This window comes from Lepisma saccharinum, chromosome 12 (assembly GCF_977018435.1).
Source record: "Lepisma saccharinum chromosome 12, izLepSacc3.1, whole genome shotgun sequence".
Taxonomy (NCBI): domain Eukaryota; kingdom Metazoa; phylum Arthropoda; class Insecta; order Zygentoma; family Lepismatidae; genus Lepisma; species Lepisma saccharinum.
The window spans coordinates 40723484-40750150 of NC_139240.1; the positions used below are offsets into that span (position 1 = coordinate 40723484).

Here is a 26667-nt window from a genome sequence, read left to right on the forward strand (position 1 = left end):
ATAAACTTGTATCCGAGCCAGACGTCGGGAGTTGGGAGAAGGGTTTTTCTTGAGTGACAGCCGCCGCTTAGAACAGGACATATTTGCACCAACGCGGAGATAAGGAAAGATTATTTTCGCCGCTACCGGCCTTGAGTCGCAGCAGGCGTTCGAACCCATGTTCACGGATGACCAGGAAAACCAGCTGGAGCCCAAGCCTGAAAGGATCCAGGACGCGTCGCTGACCGCGTTTCAAGACAATGGAGAGAGGTCATTTCCATCCCTCTGAAACAGAAGCCAAGCCACCTTAGCGTGGGTTTTCAACGGACAAATTTGATTCTCATATAAATATACGGTGCTACCATCCCAGACACAGTTTTTACCCGGATTTCATAGAGAGAGCATCTCCGCGCTACACTCTCGCGTGATCATTGCTTTGTGTCCGTGAACTTTGTTTCCTTACGTTCCGTGAACGAATCGGAGATAGAGAGTTACCAGTGCGCGCCTTATTTTGGTGAAGATTACGCGGTGATTTGTTTTTGCCAAGCGTGGACTACATAAGGATGGAGGGCTAAAGAAGATAGAGAAGGGAGTCCGTCGACTCCCCTGACGCCTGCAACGACGCCGAAGCCAGTCAGACGACGCCAAAACCAAACACTGCCCAAAGCCCGAAGGACGCTTTCAGATCGACGTCCCAACCGAAGCTCGTTACCAGAGAGAGAGAGGGAAGGACGATTCCAGAACGACGCCCAAACGAAGCATGTCACCAGAGAGAGATGATTGCAGATCGACGTCCAATTGATGCCCGACACTGGAGAGATTCCTGACCGGCGCGTGGCCACGTACATCCGACGCTAGTGACAAGAGGAACGCCCGAAGTACAAAGGAGGTGCAAGTACACCAGATCGTCGCAATTATTCTTCGTCGCGATCGACCTCGGAGAACAATCTCGCCACAAAGGAACCGTGTGCAAGTCCCGCGTCCAGGAGAGATGAATGACCACGCCATGTAGCAGAGTCTGGTACAGTATACTTCAGAGGGTCTCATGTACATGTAAACGTGCGTCGTTAGTATCAACACCGTACAGTTAACGCCGAAGTCTCACTTATTCGCAAAGTTACTCAGGAAACCCCGAACCTAACCTCCGCGTCTGATAATTTTTGGTATTGTTATAAAAAAGGGTAATTTCATGTTCAGATGTTCTAATTTAATTGTCTGCATTCAGCGTTAGAAGCTCCATTTCATTTCTTTAATATTTAGTGTAAATTGTCAAAGTGTGCTCCATGTCTTGTGTAACCGACCGCCCCGTCGCGCCATTTAATTTGTCAATGGTTGACTGATGAGTCCCTTTTAATTGTGGAAAGCGTAGTTGTTTTTATTGCAAGGTCGTGTGCGTGAAATAGTATTATTTGTTGCATAGTGGTTTTTAAGGTAATTTTTGCTCGCGCCGACGATTGATTAGTGTATTCCGGCAGCTGGAGCCAATTAAGTTTTTGCATCCCTATGTAATTGTGTAGTTGTTCTCATTGGACGAGAGAGGCTTATGTGTAATAGCCCCGTCCGAGAAACTTGTATAATGTCGTGCTTACGACTCGATGCACACGTTCATTCGAACGAAAGATTTAACCACGCCGACCCAATTGTCTTAGTTAACCGCTTTCCGAGGGCTGGCACTTAAGTTAATTTAAGAGAGCACAGGAGCTGGCAGACAAATGCCCTAAATTCACATAAAGGTTTAGAAAGTAAAAGGAATGATATGTTAATGAGATCCATGATTTGTATCCATACTTCACATGTAAAAATACCTCATGTGTGTGAAAGAGAGATAGAGTGAATGTTGTGAGAATGAGGATGCTTTGTAAACAGTTGTTGATTGCAATATTTTTTTGTTGTTACAATATATATTCACTGTTCACCGTTCGTCAGTGTTGTTATTTGACGTTTTTCAGGTACCAGATATTATGCTATTAGTGTTTTATGATTGTTCGAATCTACATATCAAAGGTGAACAAAACAGTGTAACTTTTCAAGGTATTAATCTCCGCCTCGCAATAGTATGACAATAAACGACCGTCTCAGTACCGAACTTGATAACTGGACCGTGAGTCACGACCGGTCTCCCGTTCACATAACGACGTTTGGCCCCGTGCCGGGGTATGATTGACACGTCATTTTGGGGACCGTGAGTGCACTCGTTACAGTGAAGTCTTGGGACCGACCGTGGGGATCGTTCCCTTGGCGTTGGGAGAGACCTGAGGCATGCAGAATCACAATTTCGGATTTATCTTGCATAGTGTACGTTTCATCCCTGGCATCCATTTTTAACTACATTCGTTTACCTGAAAGAAATTGTCATTACTTCAATTCTTCCGACTTTCCCTATGAGACCGGACTTTTGGGACTTACTTACTTACTTAATTCCTGTTGTTCCCTGTGGAACATAGGGCATCAACAAAGCATCTCCACCTGGTCCTACTGACGGCAATTCTCTTCACTGCATTCCAGCTCTTTCCTTCCTCCAAGGCCTCAGCGTGAACAGATCTTCGCCACGTCTGTCTAGGCCTCCCTCTTTTCCTTCTTCCCTGCGGGTTCCAGTCTAGTGCCTCTCTCTCGACAGCCTCATTTTCCTTCCTCAACGTATGCCCTATCCAATTCCATTTTCGCCGCTTTATTTGTATGGACACCTCGGTTTCTCCAGATTTTCTCTAAAGTTCTTGGTTTTGAATCACTTCTGGCCAAATGATATTCAAAATTTTTCTCAGGCAGCGATTGATGAAGGTCTGTAATTTAGAGGTAATCGTTTTTGTTACTTTCCATGTCTCAGACCCATACAACAGTACAGACTTAACATTACTTCGAAAAATACGAAGTTTGGTCTTCATAGATATCTTCTTGTTTTTCCATACTGGATAGAGCCTCACAAAGGTGCCATTTGCTTTTTGGATTCGTTGAGAAACATCCTGTGCCGCCCCTCCGTCTTTTGCCACCACACTACCCAGGTAAGTAAAGCTATCCACATTTTCAATAATCTCTTTACCAATATTAAACGGGTCTGTTTTTGTGGAGTTAATCCTCAGTGACTTGGTCTTCTTGGAGTTAATCACAAGTCCTGCTTTTTTTGCACTTTCTATCAGATCTGCTAGTTTTGTTTGCATATCACCATGTGCTTCAGATAAGAAGCACAAATCGTCTGCAAAATCAAGGTCTTCTAGTCTGTTATTCAATCCCCATTGGATACCACGTCTTTTCCCTCCTATTACATTTCGCATCACTGCATCGATCACGATCAGGAACATTGTAGGTGATAATATACAACCTTGCCTCACTCCAGACTGCACATCTATTGGTTCAGATACACGGCCTTCATGTATAACTCTACATGTATAATCACAATAAGTTTCTCGGATAAGATCAAGAATTTTTGTGGGCACTCCATATCGTTTCACTTCCTTCCACATTGCATTTCTGTTGACCGAGTCAAATGCTTTCTCGAAGTCAACGAAAACTGTATAGAGACGAGATGACCATTCTATACATTGTTCCAAAATTATCCGCAAGGTGTTAATTTGATCAATACAGGAGCGATTTGGTCGAAACCCTGCCTGTTCTCTTCTGAGTCTCAAGTTAACATGCTCCTTAATTCTGTTTAGGATAACTCTAGTGAAGATCTTACTCGGAATGGAGAGAAGCGCTATACCTCTCCAGTTGTCACACTTTGATGTATCCCCTTTTTTCGGTAGCTTCACCAACAGGCCACTCCTCCAGTCCTTAGGCATCACTCCCTCTATCCATATCTTCTCAAATAAGGGCTGCAACATATTTGCTGTGGTGTTTATATCACTTTTCAGCACTTCCGGTGGTATGTTGTCGACACCAGCTGCGTGGCATGCAGCACGAATGTTTTCTAAGAGATCATCAATTGAACATGGATGTGTCTTGTACGTACACAACAGTTTTAAGATGTCCCCACAGAAAAAATCTAGGGGTGTGAAGTCTTGGGACCGACCGTGGGGATCGTTCCCTTGGCGTTGGGAGAGACCTGAGGCATGCAGAATCACAATTTCGGATTTATCTTGCATAGTGTACGTTTCATCCCTGGCATCCATTTTTAACTACATTCGTTTACCTGAAAGAAATTGTCATTACTTCAATGGACATTTCCACTCAATTTTTTTTACAACAATTTTAAAAACTACACCCTAGAAAAATGATCCCTGCAAGTTCTCGCGTTTCTCTGCGTCCAGTTTAAGGCAGAAACGAGACTTCCAAAGTTCCGAGGCTAGCGTTGCGCTGAAAACACGCCGCCGGCATGTTACTACGTCACTCCTTAGGGAGAGCTCGTTTGTCGTCTGCTTCGAGCGTCCAGTTCCGGATGGGTAGCCCACGGTGAGCGAACACGTGCAGCAGTTTTACAAATCTGTACCGATTTAAATAATGGAAGAAGGAGCGATAGGAGAAAGGAAAGCTATGCTTTGTAATGATCATTCTTCTATGAAATATCCGTGCTACTCACGTGCAAGATAAATTAAAGGGTACAGCTGCGTGTGTGTTCTCAGGCCATGCGAAAAATATTGCTTATAAAATTGGTTGCTGACCAGACACTCAAAAATATTTTTTAAACTTATATTTATCTATATTTACTGTAACCTATGTAGTGCAAAATAGGAATTTTCACATTCTTCACTTTATTTATAAAGCCTATTTAACTTTCTTTTCCATAAAGCAATTTCAGTTTGTGTTCCATTTCTGTTGCGCAAATTATGATCAAATATTTTGGGCAGATAAGAGAAAATACACTGAGAAGATTACATTAGTTGCACAGTACATATCTATACTTAGTTTATGTATAATTATTACAAGGAAATAATGTGTATAACCATGGGCGTATTTAAGGGGGATTCAACGGGACCGACACCCCCTCTTTTTTTTGGTTCACTAAAATTACCAGTTTCCTTGTTCTATCCGCTTGTTCATGAAAAATTCCTTCGGACTTATTTCATTCTCTTAAATTAGAGACGTATAGGATGGGATACGGATGGGAAGGAAATTTATCCTGCTCATATATGCAAACCAAACTAAAGATTCAGAATTACCAGGAATGAACTGGCGTTGTAATTATTATACACAAAATTCATGCCTATCTGAGGAAGTCGCATGTTTCAGGTTTGACTCGACCTGGGCATGACTGTTTCCTTGTGAGTGACATTTCATTGAACTGGAAATTGTTACATAGGAGGATGTTTGCTCGGGACTTTGGGGACAGCTAGGGGGATGCTTCTATTGTTAATGTTAGTGTTGCTCACGAGACGAGGCATGTTCCGTCTCGTCTCATAAAAGAAGATGGGACAAGTGGATGATTTCGAAATGAGATGGGACAGAAGAAAAAGTTCGTCTCTTATCATGGCAGGTTGGGTGATACTTAGATTGTGCAGTTGGTGGTAGTATGTGTGTGTGTTGGGGGGGGGAGGGGTGTACTCCTGCACTCCGACTTCGAATACTGCTTGTAGTTATTCATCTTCATTGTAGCGATTAGCCAAAAGTGGGAAGAAATGTGATGTTAGAGATGATACATACTAAATTAACCATGCGTTCTCATCGTTGCGGTTAAACAAAGTGAACGGAAAAGCGACGTAAAAGTAGGCTAAATACAAAAATTTGCAATATATATTAGCTGAAGAAAACTGTCATTTACTGCAGGAAATTTAAAAACTCACCGTACCTTTTTATACCGTATCACCTCTTATATTGCAGAAATTGGCGTGTAAACCAGTGTGTTCTAAAAGTATTATCTTAAAATTTGTGAAGAAAATATTATGACGAAAATAATTGTAATTCCAGAAAAGGCATTCCTATAACATTAAGTTCTTGCCAGTCAGAACTAACCTATGTATTCGCAATGAACAAGGCTGTTCACGTGTTCAGCCATTGACTGTTACAAGGTTTGCTTTGTCACCCTAATAGGAAAACCCTCTACCGAGTGGCTGAATGATAGTAAATACTACTATACTGCTAGGGCATAATTCATCTCCAAGAAATGGAGCACAGATTTTTGCACTGGAAGTTGTAAGATACTTGTTTTACACAGTAACAAGTGAATTTTCTGTCGCTTCCGCGGCTCATGCTAAGTTGACGGGACGAGCAGAAGCCCCGCCTCCACGCATTTCTAAGTGATGACGTCAGAGGACCTCCTGTCTGTGGAGAGAACGTTTTCAAATCTGTGACGTAGGAGGTGAATTTCAGCGGTGTTTGAAGGCGTGTTTCTCGAGAACCGAAACAAATATGGCCGAGATATTTTGCACATCTCATGTTTGTGTCATTATCTGTAAAATGAATGGATTTAAAACGTTTTTCATGTCAAAGTGGAAATGTCCATTCTTCCGACTTTCCCTATGAGACCGGACTTTTGGGACACCCTGTATATACTCGTGTGTGTGTGTGTGTGTGTGTGTATATATATATGGGGGGAAGGGGTAGATCTGAAAATGTGGAACAAAGAGATCAAAATGCTGTGAGGTTGATTAAACTAGGTTATTTTACGTTGCTTTTCTGCGAAGTTTGTCTAATCGCGACGATGAGAATGTCCGATTATATGATGAAATTGATGAAGAACACACTCACAAAGAACAACTATGCCCAGGCTACGATTCGAACCCAGAACCACTGGTGTCGTAGCGCGCGGTGGTCGGTGAAATGCTGTTGGAGTATTAGATGTGACCACCAATACTATGGTAATATTACAGTAGCTTAGAGACAAAGGCTGTCACAGGGTGTACAGCTTTGTGGTTATTGTTAACATGCAATTCTCGGGAGTTTTCGAATAGCACCGTGTTCTGCAGAGTAACAATGTTTTCAAATTTCCTTTGTTTTCTTATTCATTGATTGATTGATTTTGGTTTATTTTTCGCATTTCTGCCACTCTTGAGTGGTATGATGAAATTGACGAAGGGACAAAGAACACCCATGCTCAGGCCGGGATTCGAACTCGGGGCTTCGTAGGGCGGTGTGCTAACCACTCCGCCAGGGGAGGCCGGCATTATTTTCTTGTGCCAGGACCACTGAAATACCATGATAATTCTATGTTTAAAAAATATATTTGTATATATTAATTAATGCGTGTTAGCAATAAAGAACATATCTGAATGTGAGTTTAAAAAAAATGCATTTTGGCATCACAATTGCAGTTCGAAAAAGTCGGGACAGGGATCAACCGTCTCGATTAATCTGGACATTTGGTATCTTTACATCAGTGGTTACAAAACTAAAATTATTAAATATTGCACACTGCCGACTTCTAGAGTCAGCCTCTCTATACACAAACACATTCATTTATGCAAGAAAATAATTGAAAGTTTACAATTTTGAAAAATTGTCGATGTTATTTTCGAAGCTTTTTATAGGTTCACTTTTAAATATTTGATAGTTCGAGGGGGGAGCATGGCCCACATGGCCCCTCCCCTGGGTACGGGCCTGGGACAGGGAGAAAAATATCTATAATGTTTACTTGACAGATTTAACCCATAATTTTTATCTCATCTTCATCAATATTGCAGCAAAGTTTTTCAATTGGAAAATAACATATATACGTAAACTCAAAATATTAAATTATTTGACATGATTGGGTTAGTCTCAGATCTCTCTCTCTCTCTCTCTCTCTCTCTCTCTCTCTCTCTCTCTATGTATGTCTCACTCTCTCTATGTCTGTCTCACTCTCTCCTCTCAAAACCCAACGATAAAACTAATAAACCTTCGTATCAAATTACAACTACAAGCGTGGACTTTAGTGGAAACTGCTCATTGTCGAAAAATTACAATTTATACTTAGAAAGTTCTGTTGTGTTCAGAACCGGAACATTCGCGCAAATCCTGGTTCACACGACTACACTCATGTTCAATGGTCTCACACTGGGTCTCCGAGTTTCCTGTAGTACCATCACATCCTTTTCACTGCGGATGGGTTAGATATTCGCATACCAGCAATATGCGATTACCTTCAAAGCTCTGTATCATTGCTAAAAATAACTCAATTTCACAATATTTGAACTAGACTTGAATGTTTTCTATTAGTTGCATGGAATTTCTAACATTATTTCAAAAGAAAATCATGAAACAAATTTCTCTTGAGTTTTTTGTTATCTATCTTATGCATCCAGCTTCCTTTTCAGACAATACTGTTTGACGTAACGCACAAAAATCAGATTAATGGGGGTGGGGGGAACGAGTGTATTTCCCGTCGATTCTTATCTTGATGTACACTCGCATCCGCTCGCTTGTCACTTGGACAAATAAAAGATAAACAATTGACAGACGTATGAATGCAACTGCTACTATGATTGGTCGAAATGCTGCCACGTGCAGGAAGCTACATAACCAAAGCGTTGCGTGCGAAGGTCCCAATGTGGCAGCTGACGTATTTTACAAAAGTATTTCGGACATGTGTATTCTGAACGCGAACTAGAAATCGTAGTGTTCGACCAAGGTTCACGCGCCAGAGACTAACATGAAGGCCTATGCACTGCTTGTGATCGTCGGTAAGCTGCTCTTTCTTCCCTATTTACCTGAGGGGCAGGGCCGGCCCTGGTTGGGTGTGGGGCCTAGTGCACTTAGCATGCACGGGGCCTATAACAAAAATTGTTCAGATTAATTTTAAAAATCCGATATCTCAGTGATTTATATACTCCCCTAAACGTTTTCACAGGGAATAATCTTTTATCATTTTGGTGCAAATTTTATTATTTTACCCCTAAAATCGTGCACCCGTCAATATTGAAAATTCTGGATAAACTAGAAATTTTTCTCAGCGAAAAATGCAGGCTCGACCAAGACTCGAACCCGGGTCTCTGGCATACCGTGCCATTGCTCTAACCACTGAGCTACCGAGCCGGCCTGGCTTCGCCTGATTTTTCGCTATCGCTGTTTTACCTGCGTGGAATCGTCTCTGCCAGTGCTACCGCAACGGGATCTATTGCCTTTGAAACACAGTAGACTTCCTTTTTATATATATATAAAAAAAATATTTCCACTTCATTATTTCATTCTTCGATTAAGCGAATAGTGCATATAAACTATTTTTTATTAAAATAATTGAACACTATTTTTATCTGGTACTTTGTTTAGAATATGATTTCAGTAATTTTAAATATTTTTAAGTATATCGAAACAATCCATGAAGACTGAAATCAGCAGCTTAATTGGAAGCACCAGCGCCCTATAAACTCGTGAAAATTACCCATAAACATTTATTTTTATTGTCCCTCGGGTGTTCCAGCCAGTTGCCTCTCTCCCTAGAGACGGCTGTGGTACAGGCTATATAGATTCCCCCCAAGTACGGAAAAATAACAATCAGTGGGAGAATGCAGCAACCAGAGGGGCGAAGTCCCCTTCATCCCCACTTCAAATACCATCTTACGCTCCACCACAGAGACACCGAGCAAGCACGGGTTCGAGTCCTGTTCCATATGTTTCCATTCCCTTCCATCTGGTTATTTTACGTCGGGCTAATCGCGACGATGAGGATGAATGGAGATGATCATATGAAATTGAGTCATCGCCTTGTAATCAAGAGGTCCCGGGTTCGATAGCCGGCGGAGACACGTAGTGGTTCGGATTCCACTTTAAACTGTAGGTCCAGTCCCGATTAGCCTATCTGTCAATAAAGTGGACTTAAAAACAATCCTTTCAGTCAATGTGAAATGTTTGAATGGATACTTGTAGAAATCTTAGGAACTAAGAACTGACCAAATAGGCAGGCAAAAATGGCATTAAATATGGATTAAAAAAATAAAAAATAAAAACAAGCACGATAATAGACACTGGCAATTTTTAAAAGGCACATAATAAACATACACTTTAATAATTGTAAATAATGAAGAGTCTCAAATTGAAAGTTAATGCTGTACCTCCATAACAGTTGCATTTCATAATACACGCAAATGATTGCATAGCAAATAATTATATGATTCTGATTTTTATTAATACGACCCATTATCTCGTTCATATATATGGAATGTTACATTCTGATGTCCCAGTTACATTACATTACTTACCACAGGTGTGTCTTATAAGCACCGTGTGGGCATGGGGAAGGGAGGTCGAATCCGTGAACCCCCTTCCTGGAAATTGACTTACTTCTTTTTCAATTTACACACAACCAAAACCGCTCGTTATTGTTATTGTTAATAACAGAAATAAAGTTCAGTTAGTTAGCATTTGAACAGAATAATCAAAGTGAAAAGTGCGTTAGATCGAAAATTCAATAAAATACAGCAACCACATTATATTTTCATTCATTCATTCATTCATTGTTTTCTGCCTAATTGGCAGGTTTTTCACTGCAATCTCCAGCTTTCCCTGTTCTCTGCCTTACGCTTCGTAATAGCATACGACCCAGTTAATTTAATATCATCCATAAGCTGATATCTCTTTCTTCCACGGACTTTTCTTCCTTCAACCATTCCCTCCAAGGCATCTCTTAGCAGGCAGTTTCTTCTTAGACAGTGTCCTAACCAGTTTCTTTTCCTCTTCTTGATGGTCTCCAGTATAGATCTTTTTTCACCAACTCTTTTCAGTACGGCTTCGTTTCTTACCTTGTCCGTCCATTTTACACGCTCCATTTTTCGCCATGTCCACATTTCAAAAGCTTCGAGTCGTTTCTCTTCATTTCTTCTCAACGTCCAGGTTTCTGCACCATATAGTGCTACACTCCACACAAAACATTTCACTAATCTCTTCCTTAGACCTATGTCCATGGGTCCACAAAAAACATTTTTTCTTCTATTGAAAGCTTCTTTTGCTATTGCGATTCTCATTTTCACTTCTTGGTTGCAGCTCATGTCACTGCTTATAGTGCATCCGAGGTACTTGAAGCTATCCACTTGCTGGATTCTTTCACTGTTTGCTCTCACATTAATATTCCTTGGTTTCCGTCCTATAACCATTGCCTTTGTCTTCTTTACATTAATCTTCATCCCATACTGCTCACAGCTGCTGTTTAACTCTTCTAACATACTATTTATGGTTATTTCATCCTCAGCGAATAATGCCATGTCATCAGCAAATCTTATGCAGTTTATTCTTCTTCCTCCTAATTTGACACCTCCTGTGCCCTGGAAACAAGTTTTCACTATATCTTCTAAATAAATATTAAACAAAGTAGGCGATAGGCAGCATCCTTGTCGTACTCCTCTTCCAATTTCACAGCCTTCTGTCATTTCGTCTCCTGTTCTCACTTTAACTCGTTGATTCATGTATAAGTTGTTTAGAAGTCTTCTCTCTTTCCAATCTACACCAATTTTCTTCAGAATTTCTAAAAGTTTAACCCAATTCACTCTATCAAAGGCTTTCTCCAGGTCTACAAATACTACAAACACCTCCTTTCCTTTCTCTAAATATCTTTCCCCAATGGTCCTCAGTAAACCAATTGCATCCCTTGTACCTCTTCCTTTCCTGAAACCAAACTGTTCTTCCTCTAACTCGCCACTGACCTTCGAGTATAGGCGTCTGTTCAGAATTCTTAGAAGAATTTTTGCCGAGTGAGATATCAAGCTGATTGTCCTGTACTCAGAACATTTTCTGGCATTGCTTTTCTTCTGCAGAGGTACCAAAACAGTCTCCGTGAAATCTTGTGGCCAATCCTTTTTCTCATAGATTTCATTGCATAAGTGCAGTATTTATCTTTTTCCATCTCCCAGGCATTTGATAAGTTCAACAGGAATTTCATCAGTGCCCGTTGCTTTCCCATTCCTCATTTCTTTGAGTGCTTGCTCAAATTCTTCATTCAGGATATAGTATCCTTTCTCATCGTCAGGCACGTCGTCTTCATTTTCTACATTCAGACTGTCTGTGCGATTCTCTTTCTGGTAGAGCTCTTCAACGTACTTTCCCCACACATTCGATATTCCTTTTTTGTCTGTGATTTCACATCCTTCCTCGTCTTCTATCATCCACATTGTTTTCCATTTCTTCTTTTGGAAGCCCAAGCAGTTTACTTCACGATACATCAAGTCATACCTTCCTCTTTTTTCCAGTTCTTCAATTTCTTCACATTTTTGTTTCATCCATTGTTCTTTTGCCCTGTCAGTTTCTCTTTTTAGCTGGTTATTCAGTATCTTGTAATTATGTCTTCCCTCTTCTGTATTTACATTCTTCCATTTTCTCCGTTCCTCCATTTTTTCCAGCATACTTTCAGTAATCCATGGTTTCTTTGCACTTTTCCTTTCCCTGTAGCCTATTGTTTCATCCACTGCCTTCTGTAAGCAGCTTTTTATTCCATCCCACATCTCATCCTTATTGTTACAACTAGCTTTAAACTTATTATAGTTTCCTTGGAAATGTTCTGCAAATTTTTGTCTTTCGTCTTCTTCCCTTAGCTTCTCTAAGTGGGGTTTCTTGCTCACCTGGTTTTGGGTTATCTTCTTCAATGTAAGATTGATTTCTCCTATTAGCAAGATGTGGTCTGAATTAATGTCAGCTCCTGGCAATGTCTTCGCATTTTTCAAACAATTTCGAAATCTTTCTTGTATCAGTATGTAATCTATCTGGTATCTTTTATCTTTTTCATATCTACCATTTAATGCAAAGGATAAATGGTTCCACAATTGTAACAATTCCAAAAATTACAGTTTTACTTGAGAGGTTAAACAACATAAGCTTCAGGGAAAAAAATCCTCATATCTTTTAAAGCTTTTACTCAGACGAGGTGCGTAAAAGTTAATAACAAAATAGAATTACTATGAATTTCAGTAACTGTATGAAATGTAAAAAAAATCATGGAAAAGGTTGTGCTAGAAAATAACTTATATCGAGAGGATATAATAATAATAATAATAGTAGTAGTAGTAGTTTATTTAAAGTACAGAGAACAGTTTTAAAGAAACTTTATACAGCACTATGTCACAAGAGTAATATCAAAGGATTAATAATAATAATAAATTCGGAATAAAAATAATTTATTTTTATTAGTTTACGATATTTATTTTCATTGTATAATACTAATTATTGTTATTTCTAGTATTAAAGTTTTATCAATAGTCTGATCAGCCGTAGAAATGTTTTTGACAATGTCCGTGTGTGATAAGTTTCGGACGAGTTGTGCCAAGAATTTTCCTCTTCCAGCTTGCGTTACCAGCGGCTTTGGCTATTCACAATCTCGTCGAAGACCACGTCCAAGACCTTACGGACCTGTCCATCAAATGAGCAGATGTAGACCAGAAGAGGAGGAAACTACAATAGCCCCAGTGTGCGGAGAACAGAGTCGCAGGACCTACCCTAATGCTTTCCTGCTCAAATGCCACAGCCACTATCCATCAGGTAAGGTCAAGCACTTCAGTAATGATAACAAGTCAAAAGCACGAAAAAAACTCAACACATATTGTGCTGAAACAACGAAAAATTCCTCGATAACACAAAACGTACCAAATTTCTGCATGTACATGGTGTTTCACTCGCTCTCGGCCCCTGATTTTATCTTATAAAAATCAAACTATTGGTTATAATGTAATGAAATTTGCAACGGACATACCTTGGTGTCCCAGTCATCGAAGATTTCCTTGCCGAAAAGTAAGCAGCCTTGTGGATTCAAGAACACCATTCTGCAACTGACCAACCTCAACCAAGCCAAGACAACAGCAAGCTGTTTTCCACTTAAGTTTTCGAGTTTGGGTTAACTTAGAATGTAAATATACTGTTTCTAAATTAAATTTTCATGTTATCATAAGATTTAATGGCCTAGGTTAGAAGCAATGTTCCAAGGTACTTTGACTGATAACATACAGACATTTGCATACACGTAAAAACCTACCTGCCGAAATGAAATCACAAGTATGTCACTGAGTGGGCACCCCCCCCCCCCCTCAAAGCAAAAAGATTAATTCGCAGTGTCGTTTGTGAAGCTAACGCCAAAATGCATCATATGAAGCAAGTGAGTATTTCGTTATATGTCGACTGTAGCTATTTTAATGCATCAATTCATTCGTTTTTTTTTATTCATCTTCCTGCATCTTTCTCGATGATGCACTTAAACATTTGGCCTGAACTGGATTTTTTGTTTGAACTGACGCATTTCAGCCATTCCATGTAAAAAGAGACACCAACATTAATTTTATTTTTATACCAAGTATCACTTATTTTATTATATATGAAATTACAGGGAAAATAATGCAGAATTTGGAATTAATAATACAAACCTTAGTTTCATGGCTTTTAAATAACATATTGTTTCAAACTTATTACTTTTTATAGCAGAAGCGGGATTATATTTGTGTGGTGTCTCCACTTAATTTAGTTTCATTGCCATAATAAAACTAAATTAATTCTAATTTCGTTCTAATTGTCTCATTGATTGTTTCTATATCTTAAGATCTGAAATATCATACTTCATTTCCGAAACAAACATTAGTTTGAAGAATCTACAGGGTGGCTCAATAAGTCACTTAACACCCCCAGTACAAGGCCACTGCAGCGCGCAACATGGAAATGGTGATGACCAAACGTTATCAGGCCAAGGGGGAACCACATTAACGCCACCCACACGGTCGGTGGCCATCTTGATGTCCGCCATCTTGAATTCAACTTCAGAATTTTAAATGGGAAGGGGGTTGTGCGACATATCAAAATGGGCTAAAATTTCACGAGAAATGCAATGGTGAAGGTTTTTTCGACGTATCTTTAACCAGTAAAAAGTTATGACTGAATTCTTGTACCAATTTGCTCCTTTTCGAGGTGTTAGAAATATGCCTTAAAATTTGTTCAGCGCATCGGTAATGCATCGAGATCAAAGTGACGTCTAGGGAGAGACGTTCGCATGCCATTGCACACGATTTTAATCGGATACATCCATAAAGAGTTGCGCATTATGAATGGTTGTCGCGAACAATTTACAGTGTGACGCTTCCATTGAATTAAAAGTCCTTCACAGTGACAAGGCTAATGTTTATTTTCATAAGGAAGTTTATAAACAGAATATTCGATGCTTTTTATCTGATAGCCCATTTTTTCGACAGATCGAAGCTGAATGGTTAGTGCTGGTAAGTTAATGGTGTGGCGTGCTGTGTGGAACACCATTGGTTAGTCAATTTTCCATCAACGGAACCTTAAATGCTTAGTTCTACTTGGATTTGTTAAATAAACAGTTTTTTCATCCTTGGTTATGGAAGAAGGTACTTTTTACAGAGTTTTTTTAATAGGGAAGAACACCAGAACACTTATGGGAACGTTGTGAACCAGTTCTTGTCCAAAGTTAGTTATCAGATGACAAGGGTCGCATATTCTGTTTATGAACTTCCTTCTGAACATAAACATTAGCCTTGTCACTGTGAAGGACTTTTAATTCAATGGAAGCGTCACACTGTAAATTGTTCGCAACAACCATTTATAATGCGCAGCTCTTCATGGACGTATCCGATTAAAATCTTGTGCAATGGCATGCGAACTTCTCTCCCTAGACATCACTTTGATCTCGATGCATTACCGATGCGCTAAACAAATTTTAAGGCATATTTCTAACACCTCGAAAAGGAGCAAATTGGTACAAGAATTCAGTCATAACTTTTTACTGGTTAAAGATACGTCGAAAAAACCTTCACCATTGCATTTCTCGTGAAATTCTAGCCCATTTTGATATGTCGCACGACCCCCTTCCCATTTAAAATTCTGAAGTTGAATTCAAGATGGCGGACATCAAGATAGCCGCCGAACGTGTGGGTGGCGTCAATGTGGTTCCCCCTTGGCCAGGCAATGATGGGTCATCGCCATTTTCACATTTCATGCCGCAGTGGCCTTGTACTGAGAGTGTTAAGTGACTTATTGAGCCACCCTGTATTTATGATAATTCTCATAGCCTTTGCATTGTTCCATAATCCTACATGTGCATGATGTTGCACCCGTAACATAATTTGTCACACTCGTCGCAGCCAAAAATGACTATTAAAAAAAGGATGTAGTAATAATTTTAGAAACTAAAAGCATCTCAGTAAACAGAGTTTTCTGAAAGACTGAGAAAGGTCCTAAAAGTCATTTCTCAGAAGTGTCGCACCCGTCACAATTGTAAAAAATGTATTTTCTGTAGATGAAAATTGAGATTAGGGAGATATATTCTGAAATAAAATAAGGTTTCATCAAGGCGAATTAAATTACGAGGGCCATCCGGAAAGTAGAACACGTTTTTTTTTTTTAATTTTAAAAAACTAACAAATATTTTTTTTAAAAAAAAAACTTTGTAATTGTTAACAACAAACTTTAAACTACTTCTTTGCATAGTCTCCATGTACATTTAAGCATTTATTATAACATGTGACGAGTTTCTGTAACCCAGCTTCATATTCCTCTGCCGCCAGTCCATTGGGAAAAGTCTTTCAGTTCCTCATCACTATGAAATGTAAGGAAGCGAGGGACCCACCTTGCACAAATTTTCCCGTACTTCAGATGATCTTTGACAATTTCATGAAGAATTGTTTGTGAAACATCAGTGAACTGATCACTGATTTCATCCAGTGTGACGCGCCGATCATTCTTGATGAATTCGTTCGTCAACTGCACTCAGCATTTCGTCTGTAATGACAGACAGGCGCCCGGAACGTTCGTCATCATGGACGTTCTCCCTCCCCGAGTTAAAGTTTCGACACCAGCGCCGAACAGACGACTCATCAATAACATTGTCTCCATAAACTTCCATTAATTGACGGTGAATATCACATGGTCGCACATTCCTGGCGTTGAGAAATCTGATCACAGTCCTAACTTCGCAAGTGGCGGCGTTTTCAATTCTTTTGAACATTGTAAACACTCACAGAAACAATAACTTCAATGACAGCGCTACTAAACTTCGCACGCACTGAGCAGACAGTCAGCTGAAGTCGTTTGACCTTGAGCGGCGGCTATTCGCGTCACTAGCGCTTCACACGGCGCGAACGGGTACTACTTTCCGGATGGCCCTCGTACATGAATTGATAAGAGTTACATATTTGAAGATGCTAAGGAAATAATTTTAAAAAATAAATGTAAATTTGCACATCCGTCACAATGGAATTGCCCATTTACTGTTCTGTGTGAGTTCATTTCATCTTTTAACGAACGGTTTATTTTGTCCAACACAAGAAAACTTCTCCGATGGACCCTGCGAAGACCGCTTTGACTTCGACCCTTGCCTATACAGATGGAGCTATCAGAAGAGAATCTGTGGTGTCGACAACAACACATACAACAACATATGGGATCTGAAGTGTTCTTCTCGAGGAATGTCTGCAGGTAAAGAACAACAAGGGAACTAAACAGTCAAGGAACATTTCAAGGAATCATTACAACCCAGAAGTGTGCGTTACTGTACATGAGCTGTCTGGTTCAATGAAAAAGACCATGCTTACAGGAAATGTCTAAAACATAAGCTTCCAAACATTAAAGTTACAAATGTTTTACATGGCTTTTGCAATAATAGTGATGAAAACTGTACTTGAATTGCCAATTTTTTTTTTTTAAAAAATATATTTATATATTTGGTACCATGACCGTGTGTATATAGTAGCTATATAAAGAAATAATGGAATAGGTTCGATCGACTTTTAGCAACCCAAAGATAGCAATCTTCATACTTATAGACCTTTAATAATAATAATAGTATTAATTATTACTTGATGTTAATGATTATAATTACAAAAGGTTATTAAATATTATGATTATTATTACACAGTTTACAATTAATCAATAATATACGTATTTCCCTTTAAACGATCATTGTATCAATTAACAACATTATTATTCTACATTGCGTTTATTGTAGAAGTGCATCCATATTACTGTTTTCAACTTTAGAACAAATCTGTGAAACTATGTCTGAAATTTCACTTTTGGAGTCTACATACAATTTATTAATGCCAATTACAGTAATTTTTTCCATAATAAATTTTGAAACTTCTTAGGTTATGAAAAATATCGTAATTGTAAGTGTATTGTGTGACCATCCATTGTAAATAGACATAAACATTTTTTCTAAATTCTTCCAAGTAATATAATTAAATGATTAATTGTTGATTTGATTACGCAATTAGTGCAAAATGCTTACAAAATCAATGGGAGGGGTTTGAACCTGTTAAATTCTTCCATACGGCCATGCTGATCAACATGGAAGTAACTAGTAATCCGCAAATGCTCATTAAACATTGTAAATTCTTATTTGACACATGCGTAAATAATTTGCACATAAGAATCGATTAACTTAGACACCCCTGAAATAAACTCCTAAACTCACGGCCATGAAAATAGGCGGCTGGGATGAATTTCGCTGGTGCTACATATGGGAAAGCTACATATGTGGCAACGTCAATCGGGCTGCGTTGCCTAGTTCGAGCGGCACTTTTGTGTCATCTCTGACCTTTCGAGCAAATATTGTTAGTTTGTGTCAGCTATTACAAAAACCAACTCTACAATGAGATCTCTCATTCTCTTAAACCTCCGAACACACGGGTTGTGCTCCGACGTGGCAACAGCGCGAACTTCTGTCACCCGCCTAATTTCATCGCCGTGAGTTTAGTTATGCAAGGACTGATAAACACTGTTTCAGGAGTACGTACATCGTTGCGACAAAAGAATTCAAAACAACACGACCTGTTCGATTTCAAATCTCTATTATTTCCCTCTCATTCCTACAGAAATCGAGATTAAATACGAGGGTGAATGCCTCTGTGAAGACTACAACTATTTCTACAAGCCAGTGTGTGGCTACCGCTCAAGCATCACTTTCGCAAACAAAGAGGCCTTGGTGTGCTACAACATGAAGCATCGTACTGCAACGGGCTTTGGCTGTAAGTAAAATCTTTCAAACTATACTTGTATCTTATTGTAGATTAGGAACACACAGGAGATAAGCTACGTAGAAACTTTCAGCGAAAAATGCAGGCTCGACCAGGACTCGAACCCGCTGAAAATTTCTACGTGTACTTGTATCTGTATTTACAGGATGCAACCGTGGAAAAACCAACCAGCATTTTTTAAAAAAAGTGTTCAATTGATCCGCATTGGAAATACATAATAGTCATGATTAGTCCAAAGCAGGCCCGTAGCCAGAATTTTATTTCTGGGGGCCTCATCCCTTATCTGCACGGGCGTTGCCAGAAATATTTGTAGAGGGGTCAGATAAAACTTGATCAGTACACATAATAATGACAATAATAATTATTGTTATTTTACAATAATAACTATTATAAGTTATTAAAAATATACCAATTTCAATCCAAATTTATTGTTATTATTACATAAATGAAGAGACGTTGCTACTCGATCTACCGTATCAGTGAATATCTAACACAATTGTTGTCCATTATTTTTATTATATTTTTTACAGTTAGGATACTGAAAATCATAGTTATTGTATTTTGTTAATATCTTTCACACAACATTATACCCCTAAAATGTATATGAAGTTGACGCTACTTTTGCATGTTTCAATCAAATGTGATATCACCACACATTATTGAAATATTTTTCCCGTTTTACTTTCATTAAGTTAAGATAGACGTTAACAAATTTTCTCCGTAGATACAGACGAATCTTTCAACGAAACCGAATGCTTCAATCGATTTCAATCACGTAACCCATGCAAGAATGCAGGATTCTTTGGAGAAGCAGTATGTTGCTCGAATGGCATCACCTATAGGAGTATTGAAGAATTGAAGTGCCTTTTACCACATAACCCAGGTAAATGTTACGTTGTATTCTAACATAAATTCATGATATGGAAAATATATGGACATTAAACAAATATGTTTAATTGTTATTTTACAGAATTTTCGTTAGATGTTTTGAGAAATTTCTAATTTGTAAGTTACCCTATGAATTGCTCACTGGTTGATTTGGTTTATTTTACTTCGCTTTTCTGACACTTATGACTAATCGCGAAGATTAGAATGAGTGTCGATATGCCATTGATACACTCACAAAGAACACCCATGCCCAGTTCGGGATTCGAACACGGGACCCCTGGCCTCGTAATGCTCTCTGCTAACCTGCACTCCGTCACGAAGATTGATCTCTCTCATTGCGTATTCTTAACAAAAATATTGGCTTGTTTTCATGAGATCTTGTTGGCATTATATAAAAGAAAGAAATTCATGTTTTGTCTTCATGTTGACAAAAGAAAATGTTGATTTTATTTACCTAATTAAAAGAACATTGGACGTAAATTTAGCAAAACAGAGAATGCTCTTTATAGTATCTATCCCACTAAGTTTTGAAACTAAAATCAGTTATTCTGGTGTCTTGATTTGTGGAATTCGAAGTTCGTGATCTTAAAGAAAAAGGTACAAATGAAGCAGGGGGCATTTTCCCCAGCTACAGAATAAATCCTTCGTCTGGAAACACACTTGATTTAAAGGAAAAAGATAATAAAAATAACAGAGAACCATATTTTTACATTTGCCATCGGTAAAATGTTTACAAGATAGAATTTCAGATTCAAATATGATGTTCGGTGTTTTCATTTGTTATACAAAAGACACATTTTAATTCTAATATCCATATTCATAATCAACACCTATGTGAAATGCATTGATCATAAAGTAGACCACTTTTTCAATCTACATCTTGCTATAATTTTGTTTTTAAAAAGAGGGATCATGGATTTTGTATAACACAGGATCACCCACACTCGTGACTGTTGTGCCAGCAAACAAACAATCACTAAATTTTACATTTGATGTCATTTTGCATAATTTCGTGACATGTTGTGGTAGGAAAATTCACTTCCCGCCCCTTGAAATAGTCATGGAAAAGTTAGAGAATTTCGCAAAATTACTCAAAAACCTGGACATGTCACGGAACATGATTGTACATTTTGTGAACATGATTCTTTCACAAATTTGTTAATTTTCTACAACAGGTTTATATGCACGCGAAATAAAACACATTAAAAGATCTTGTATCCCTCGAATTTGGAATTCTTTCATATATATCCACCCTAAAAATAAACTATCAACAGTTGCAGTAATTTAAACATTTACTTCAAAGCTAGAAAGTCATGGAATTTGATTTGGATTGGAACTGTAGTAACTAAGTAAAAGTTTTTAATTTGAGAGCTAATTTTTCTTAAAACAAACCATCTGTTATTCTTTCTCTGCGTCAGGATTGAAGATAGTTCACTCAGGAGAGTGTACTGTTGAGGAAATGACGGAAGCTGCAGATAATTTGGAAGATCCTTGTACAGTGGCAAGACTCAGACCAATGTACCGCCCTGTGTGTGACAGCGACAAGAAAACCCACGAGAACCCCTTCGTATTTGCCTGCTACAAGAAGAACAACGTTGGCGGTGGTGAGTAATGGTAACCATATGGAAATACGAGGGAGCAGGGGCGTATCCAGAAGTAAATTTGAGAGGGGTTCAATCAGGGGTGCCCATCACCCAAGACCAATGGTGCCTCCCCCCTCTATAATAGTACGAGTCTAGTTATCGCATTTGTTTTTTTCTTTGTTTGATTTTTTTATTTTTGGAATAGTAATTTCAGAATTGGATATCTGTTGACACTTTTCAGAAGAAGTTTGAAATATTTGGCTGAACTGTTCATCTGAAATTTCCCGAAGCCTCTGGAGCAGTTCTGTGACGTCTCTTGGGTAGCTAAGAAAGAGCATGGGCTAAATTGTGATGAGGGCTCTAAATACTTTGACAACTGTACAGTAAATTCTTGTTTGTAGAATGCATATATTCTATTATAATTATTTCTATTGTACACACATTTCTAGCTTGCGTAGCGTTTTAGCCAATTAATATTAATAGTTTTCCATTTTATCTCTCCAATTAGCATATACTATACAAATATTACTCAATAATAATAATTTAAAATAAAGTTAAATTCTTGTGAATATAATACTATACATGAATTTCAGAACTTTCGTGTGAGCCTCCCCGATGATATAGTGGTAACGGTTTTAATAAGTCCTCATAACGTAATATGGTACTGCAAGATTTAATAGCGTTTTTGCGCAAGATAGGTTTTGAAAGGGGGTGCGGAAGGGGGCGAGGAAAAAATTAGGGGATGCGCAAGCACCACTACCCCTGTAGGTTGTAGAGCGACCCCTCATAGGATCGCCACAACCCAGAAATTCCCGTGACTATACAGGGGCTGTAATTTCTTGCTCTATTCTTCAGAAATCACGCTGAGCAGGTCTGAGGGTTGTGAAGATGAAGAAGATGAGGAATATATGTTCCGTACCCGATGCCCATTCCTTCCAGTTCCATTCAATGCCAACCGGAGACTACAGCATTATGGTGGTGGTGGGTATGGAGGATTCCATCCTGGCGGTGGTTATCCCAACTATTATGAAAACAGCACTGTCTGTGGTAATGATGGCCTAACCTACGACTCCATAGAAGATCTCTGCGAGGCAAGAAAGACAAACAATAGGAGTAAGTATCATATCAACTTAATATGTCACCCCCTTTGAAAAATTTATTTACAACAATTACTCTGCACGTCCAAAGTAATGCCCCCCACCCTCAATATTAGAAACAAAGTTTTGTAGAACTTTCCTTACCAAGAATCGTTGAATTGTTGATGGTTTGTAATTTTTAAAAGGCTACTTTCTACACACGAAATTGTTGAATTTGTGAAATACTGTTATTTGTAAAACTATAACACGACTAAATTCTTTAAATTTGTCAATGATTTGGAACAAATTTGTTTGTACAATTACTTTACACACCGTCTGCATTTGCCAAACATTTGGAACATTTTTATAGAATTACTTTGTATATACCCTACGTACATTATAAATTGTCGAATTTATTGAAGAATTGGAACTAATTTGTTTTTACCTTTACACACCCTAAATCTTTGGATTTGCCAAACATTTGTAATATTTTTTTGTAGAACTAGTTTGGATGTCCGTACATTCTAAATCGTCGAATTTATCGAAGCTTTGGAACAAATATGTTTTTACAATTACTTTAAACACCCAAAATCTTTGGATTTGCAAAACAATTGGAACATTTTTTGTACAACTACTTTGTACATTCTAAATCATCGAAGTTGTCGAAGATTTGAAACAAATTGTTTTTACAATTACTTTACACACTAAATCTTTGGATTTGACAAACATTTAGAACATTTTTTGTAGAACGAATTTTTACATTCTAAATCGTCGAATTTATCGAAGATATGGAACAAGTTGTTGTTCAGCTTTATAAATCAAGGCGTTTGATGCGGACAGTGCGTACTACACACGTATATCTAAGGCAGCTAAATCGAACTCATTCAATGCTCAAATCAGAATTCTCAGAACCACAACATCAGTATTACTGTGATCGTGCTCCAACCGCGCCTTCTCCCCTACACATACATTATTTGAAGATTTTGTGTCTTGAAAAGGAACAATAATTTTAATGCTATAAACTGTAATGAGGTTAATGGTGATGTTTCACTGTTGATATGAAATTTGAAATATCACCCACCAATAGGAATAACCATTGTTATTGATATCTTCGCTCAGCCTTCTAAACATAGAATTGTAATTCGTCTGCGCTCTTAGATGCAACAAAACTTTTTTCGATATATTTTTAAAGAAGTCTTTCTATGTCTTTCCAGTTTTCCCCCTGAGGAAAGGTGACTGTCTGGAGGAGGACCATCCATGCTACAAGCTGAAACGAGGGTCCGATTATTTTGCTAATCCCGTCTGTGGGACCGATGGGAAAACCTATGGAACTCCCAATAGTCTATGGTGTGCGGCAACAGAAAATGAAGGTATGCTCATTATACTGTGGTTTCTGAATAATGCTTAAATCTTTGTAATAGGTTTGTATTTTTATTATTTATCGTCGCTTTTCTGCAACTTTTGACTATTCGCGTCGATGAGGATGAGTGATGATATGATTAAATTGATGGAGGGTCACTGGTAACGAATATCCATACCCAAGTGGGGATTTGAAACACAGAACTTCGGTGGCGAGATCAAAAGATGGATTGTGTACTTACCTTATAATTGATATTATAAATACGAACTTTCGTTTCGTTAGTGGCTTAAATTATTAATTTCCTCAACTTTTCGACACTATATACATTTTTAAAGAGCTAAGAAAACCCGCCAATACTTTGAAATTTAATCTTGTATTCAGATTCATTGATTGATTGATTTATTTTACTTCGCTATTGGTGCCACTTTTCACTAATTTGCGAAGATGGGGATGAGTGATAATATGATGAAATTGATGATTGAACATTCACAAACATCCATGACCAGACCGGGATTCGAACCCGAGAAACCTGGCGTCGTAGCGTGATATGCTAACCGCTCCGCCAACGGGGGCCGGCAAATCTTGTATTCAGATTTTTCTCTTGAAATGATGCATCGATACGTTTCTTTGTATATTTAGTATTATTAGTGGTTATATTATAATGTTTGTATATTGTATATTCACCTTGTTACTAATGTATATCTCTTGTTTAATATGTATTGCATTTCATGTTCAACTTTGAGTAATTCTATGTGATTTATATGTTGAGAAATGAAATTTATATACAATAACACAATAATTAAGCTTTATTTCACAGAAGAGTATACCAGTGACATATTTTCAAGTGGTGACGTCACATAAAAAATATGGATCACATCAGAATAATCTACTCTTCACGTGTGTGATGAAATTTCCTGCTACAAAAGCCATCACTGTTGCAGCTTAACAATAAGATCTGACCTTTTTGCACTTTCGCTTAGCTCTTAAAATCATCAGCTGTTCCAATGAACTTTCAAGCTCCATGAAAATCAGCTTTTAATATAACAGCAGCAAAATTCTAACTTTATTTCAATACAGCGCAAATTCAGGGATATTCATAACTGAGACATAACTCATCCCCATCTTCGCATTTTTGTCTGACACGCATATATATCTGGTTCTGTCTGACTGTGAATTTAACTATTTGTGGTGGTAAACATGTTTTGTAATTCTCTCGCTAGTTCAATGTCTAGCTTACGTGGAATTCGAACCCAGAATTACAAATTTGGAAGCAGGGTATTATTGTGTCCAGTACACGTAGAAAGAGTCTTGACAAAGTTTGTTACAAGTTGCAACTGTCCCCACTGTGGGGCAGTTTGTTGCAATATTTTAAATAAAAATAACTTTTCAAATGTTACTTATCACATTAGTATATTAACCCATTTCTACAGTCACTATAGTAACGAATAACAAACAAAATAACATCAACATTGAATAGAGTAGCACAACAGAATTTTCTTCATTCTTTTCAGATTATGCACAAAACTAAATAACAAAATATAATTGCAAAAAATGTCTTTGAATTAAAGGACTGTTGCAAAGTCCCCTTTATGCACAAATAGGTTAATCGTGGCTTAGCCTGAAATTTAGAGTGGGATCCTAACAGCTATGAGCCTCCACCGGAAATCGAACCAGGGATCCCTTGCTTGCATGGCGACAGCATTATTACTACGCCATGGTGTTCCCTAGATTCTAGTCGGTATGGCGTTTCACTGCTACGCAGGAAACCCGAGTTCGATTTGCTGGGTGGGTGGGAATTTTTCAGCCAATGTCCCTGCCTAAAGCGGCTGTGGAGTTCACCCAGCTCCTATAGTCGCGACGTCCTAGCATCCGGCGCGGAGACCGCCTTTATGGTAGTCTAAGTTTAACAGCTAATTAGGCCTACTGCTTGGGCAAGAAGCGTCAAAATTAAAATTCCTTCTTCCCAAAGCAGCCAGCAGGGAAACAGGATTTTGTCAAAATAACCGTTCTACGCTGTGAATAGACCAACGTACGGCGGCCGGGGAATAAGGAATGTACTCTAGGGTGTAAAGGCGGCCAAAGTGTGAAGCTGATCACATCACAAGTTATGGCCAAGATCAATAATGTGTGTGTAGCCTTATCTCCACACCCATATGAGCTTTCATGGCTGGTTGCAAATGCACAGACGGTAACTTTACTTTTTTGCGAGTTTGGAAACGATCCACGTGGCGCTAATACATTGTGTGATATAAACCAGAGATGTTAATTTATCTATAAAAGCTATGAACTGAACTAATCAATACTTCCGTTCTTTTATTTCAGGTCTAGCTATTCTACACGGAGGGCAGTGTCTGGAAGAAAGCAAATAGATATCAATGTAATATATATATATATATATATATATATATATATATATATATATATATATATATATAATATATATTTTGTTAAACCTGAATAAATTACATAACGTCGACAATGTTTTCCTCTAATGTTTTCAATTACTTCAGATTTACATCACTTTTGGGGTGTGCTATCCTAATATCGAACGCTCAAAATACTACCTGTGAACTCGATTTAATGCATAAGTGTTGTTAATACGTGATTTTAATAGTCAATTCGTAAATATAAAATTTCGCATCCAGCGTTTTATAGCAGCAGTTACAGAGATATGCGGAAGAATACTATAGCAGTGCATCATATAGGGTAACTTAAGGCTCAATTACATTTGGCGAGTTTACCAGTTACTCGCCGGCGAGTAAACTCGTCCGCGAGAGAACGTGTGACAACTAACGCAGCGAGTGTAGATTACACAGAGCTAGTAAAAACTCGCTCTAGAGGTTTCGAGAGATATTTTACCTTGTGTTCCAGGTGTTTCTGTGTTTTAATAGTTTAGTAAAATGAAGTGGAACAGCAATAATATTGTTGAATTTTTAAAAATGTATGAATAATATACTACGTTATGGAACATCACACACAGAGAC

At 38.3% G+C, this 26667-nt stretch overlaps 1 protein-coding gene across 1 annotated transcript; it reads left to right on the forward strand.

Annotated features, from left to right (window-relative positions):
• Positions 1-8380: 8380 nt before the first annotated feature.
• LOC145996446 (serine protease inhibitor dipetalogastin-like) lies at positions 8381-26080 on the forward strand. The gene is made up of 9 exons (XM_083132931.1): positions 8381-8507; positions 13090-13284; positions 17068-17217; positions 18615-18767; positions 19501-19659; positions 21083-21268; positions 22103-22360; positions 23538-23693; positions 26006-26080. Exons 1-9 carry the CDS (start codon positions 8477-8479, stop codon positions 26050-26052), a joined length of 1335 nt encoding a protein of 444 aa, XP_082989057.1. The 5' UTR covers positions 8381-8476; the 3' UTR covers positions 26053-26080.
• The last annotated feature ends 587 nt before the right edge of the window (positions 26081-26667 follow it).

What these genes read in the sequence shown, in the direction of transcription:
- LOC145996446 (XM_083132931.1), top strand. Translation starts at nt 8,477, where the DNA reads ATGAAGGCCTATGCACTGCTTGTGATCGTCG. An exon ending in TTCTCGAGGAATGTCTGCAG is followed by an intron (nt 17,218 to 18,614) that starts GTAAAGAACAAC and finishes TCATTCCTACAG; the next exon opens with AAATCGAGATTAAATACGAG. An exon ending in TGCGGCAACAGAAAATGAAG is followed by an intron (nt 23,694 to 26,005) that starts GTATGCTCATTA and finishes CTTTTATTTCAG; the next exon opens with GTCTAGCTATTCTACACGGA.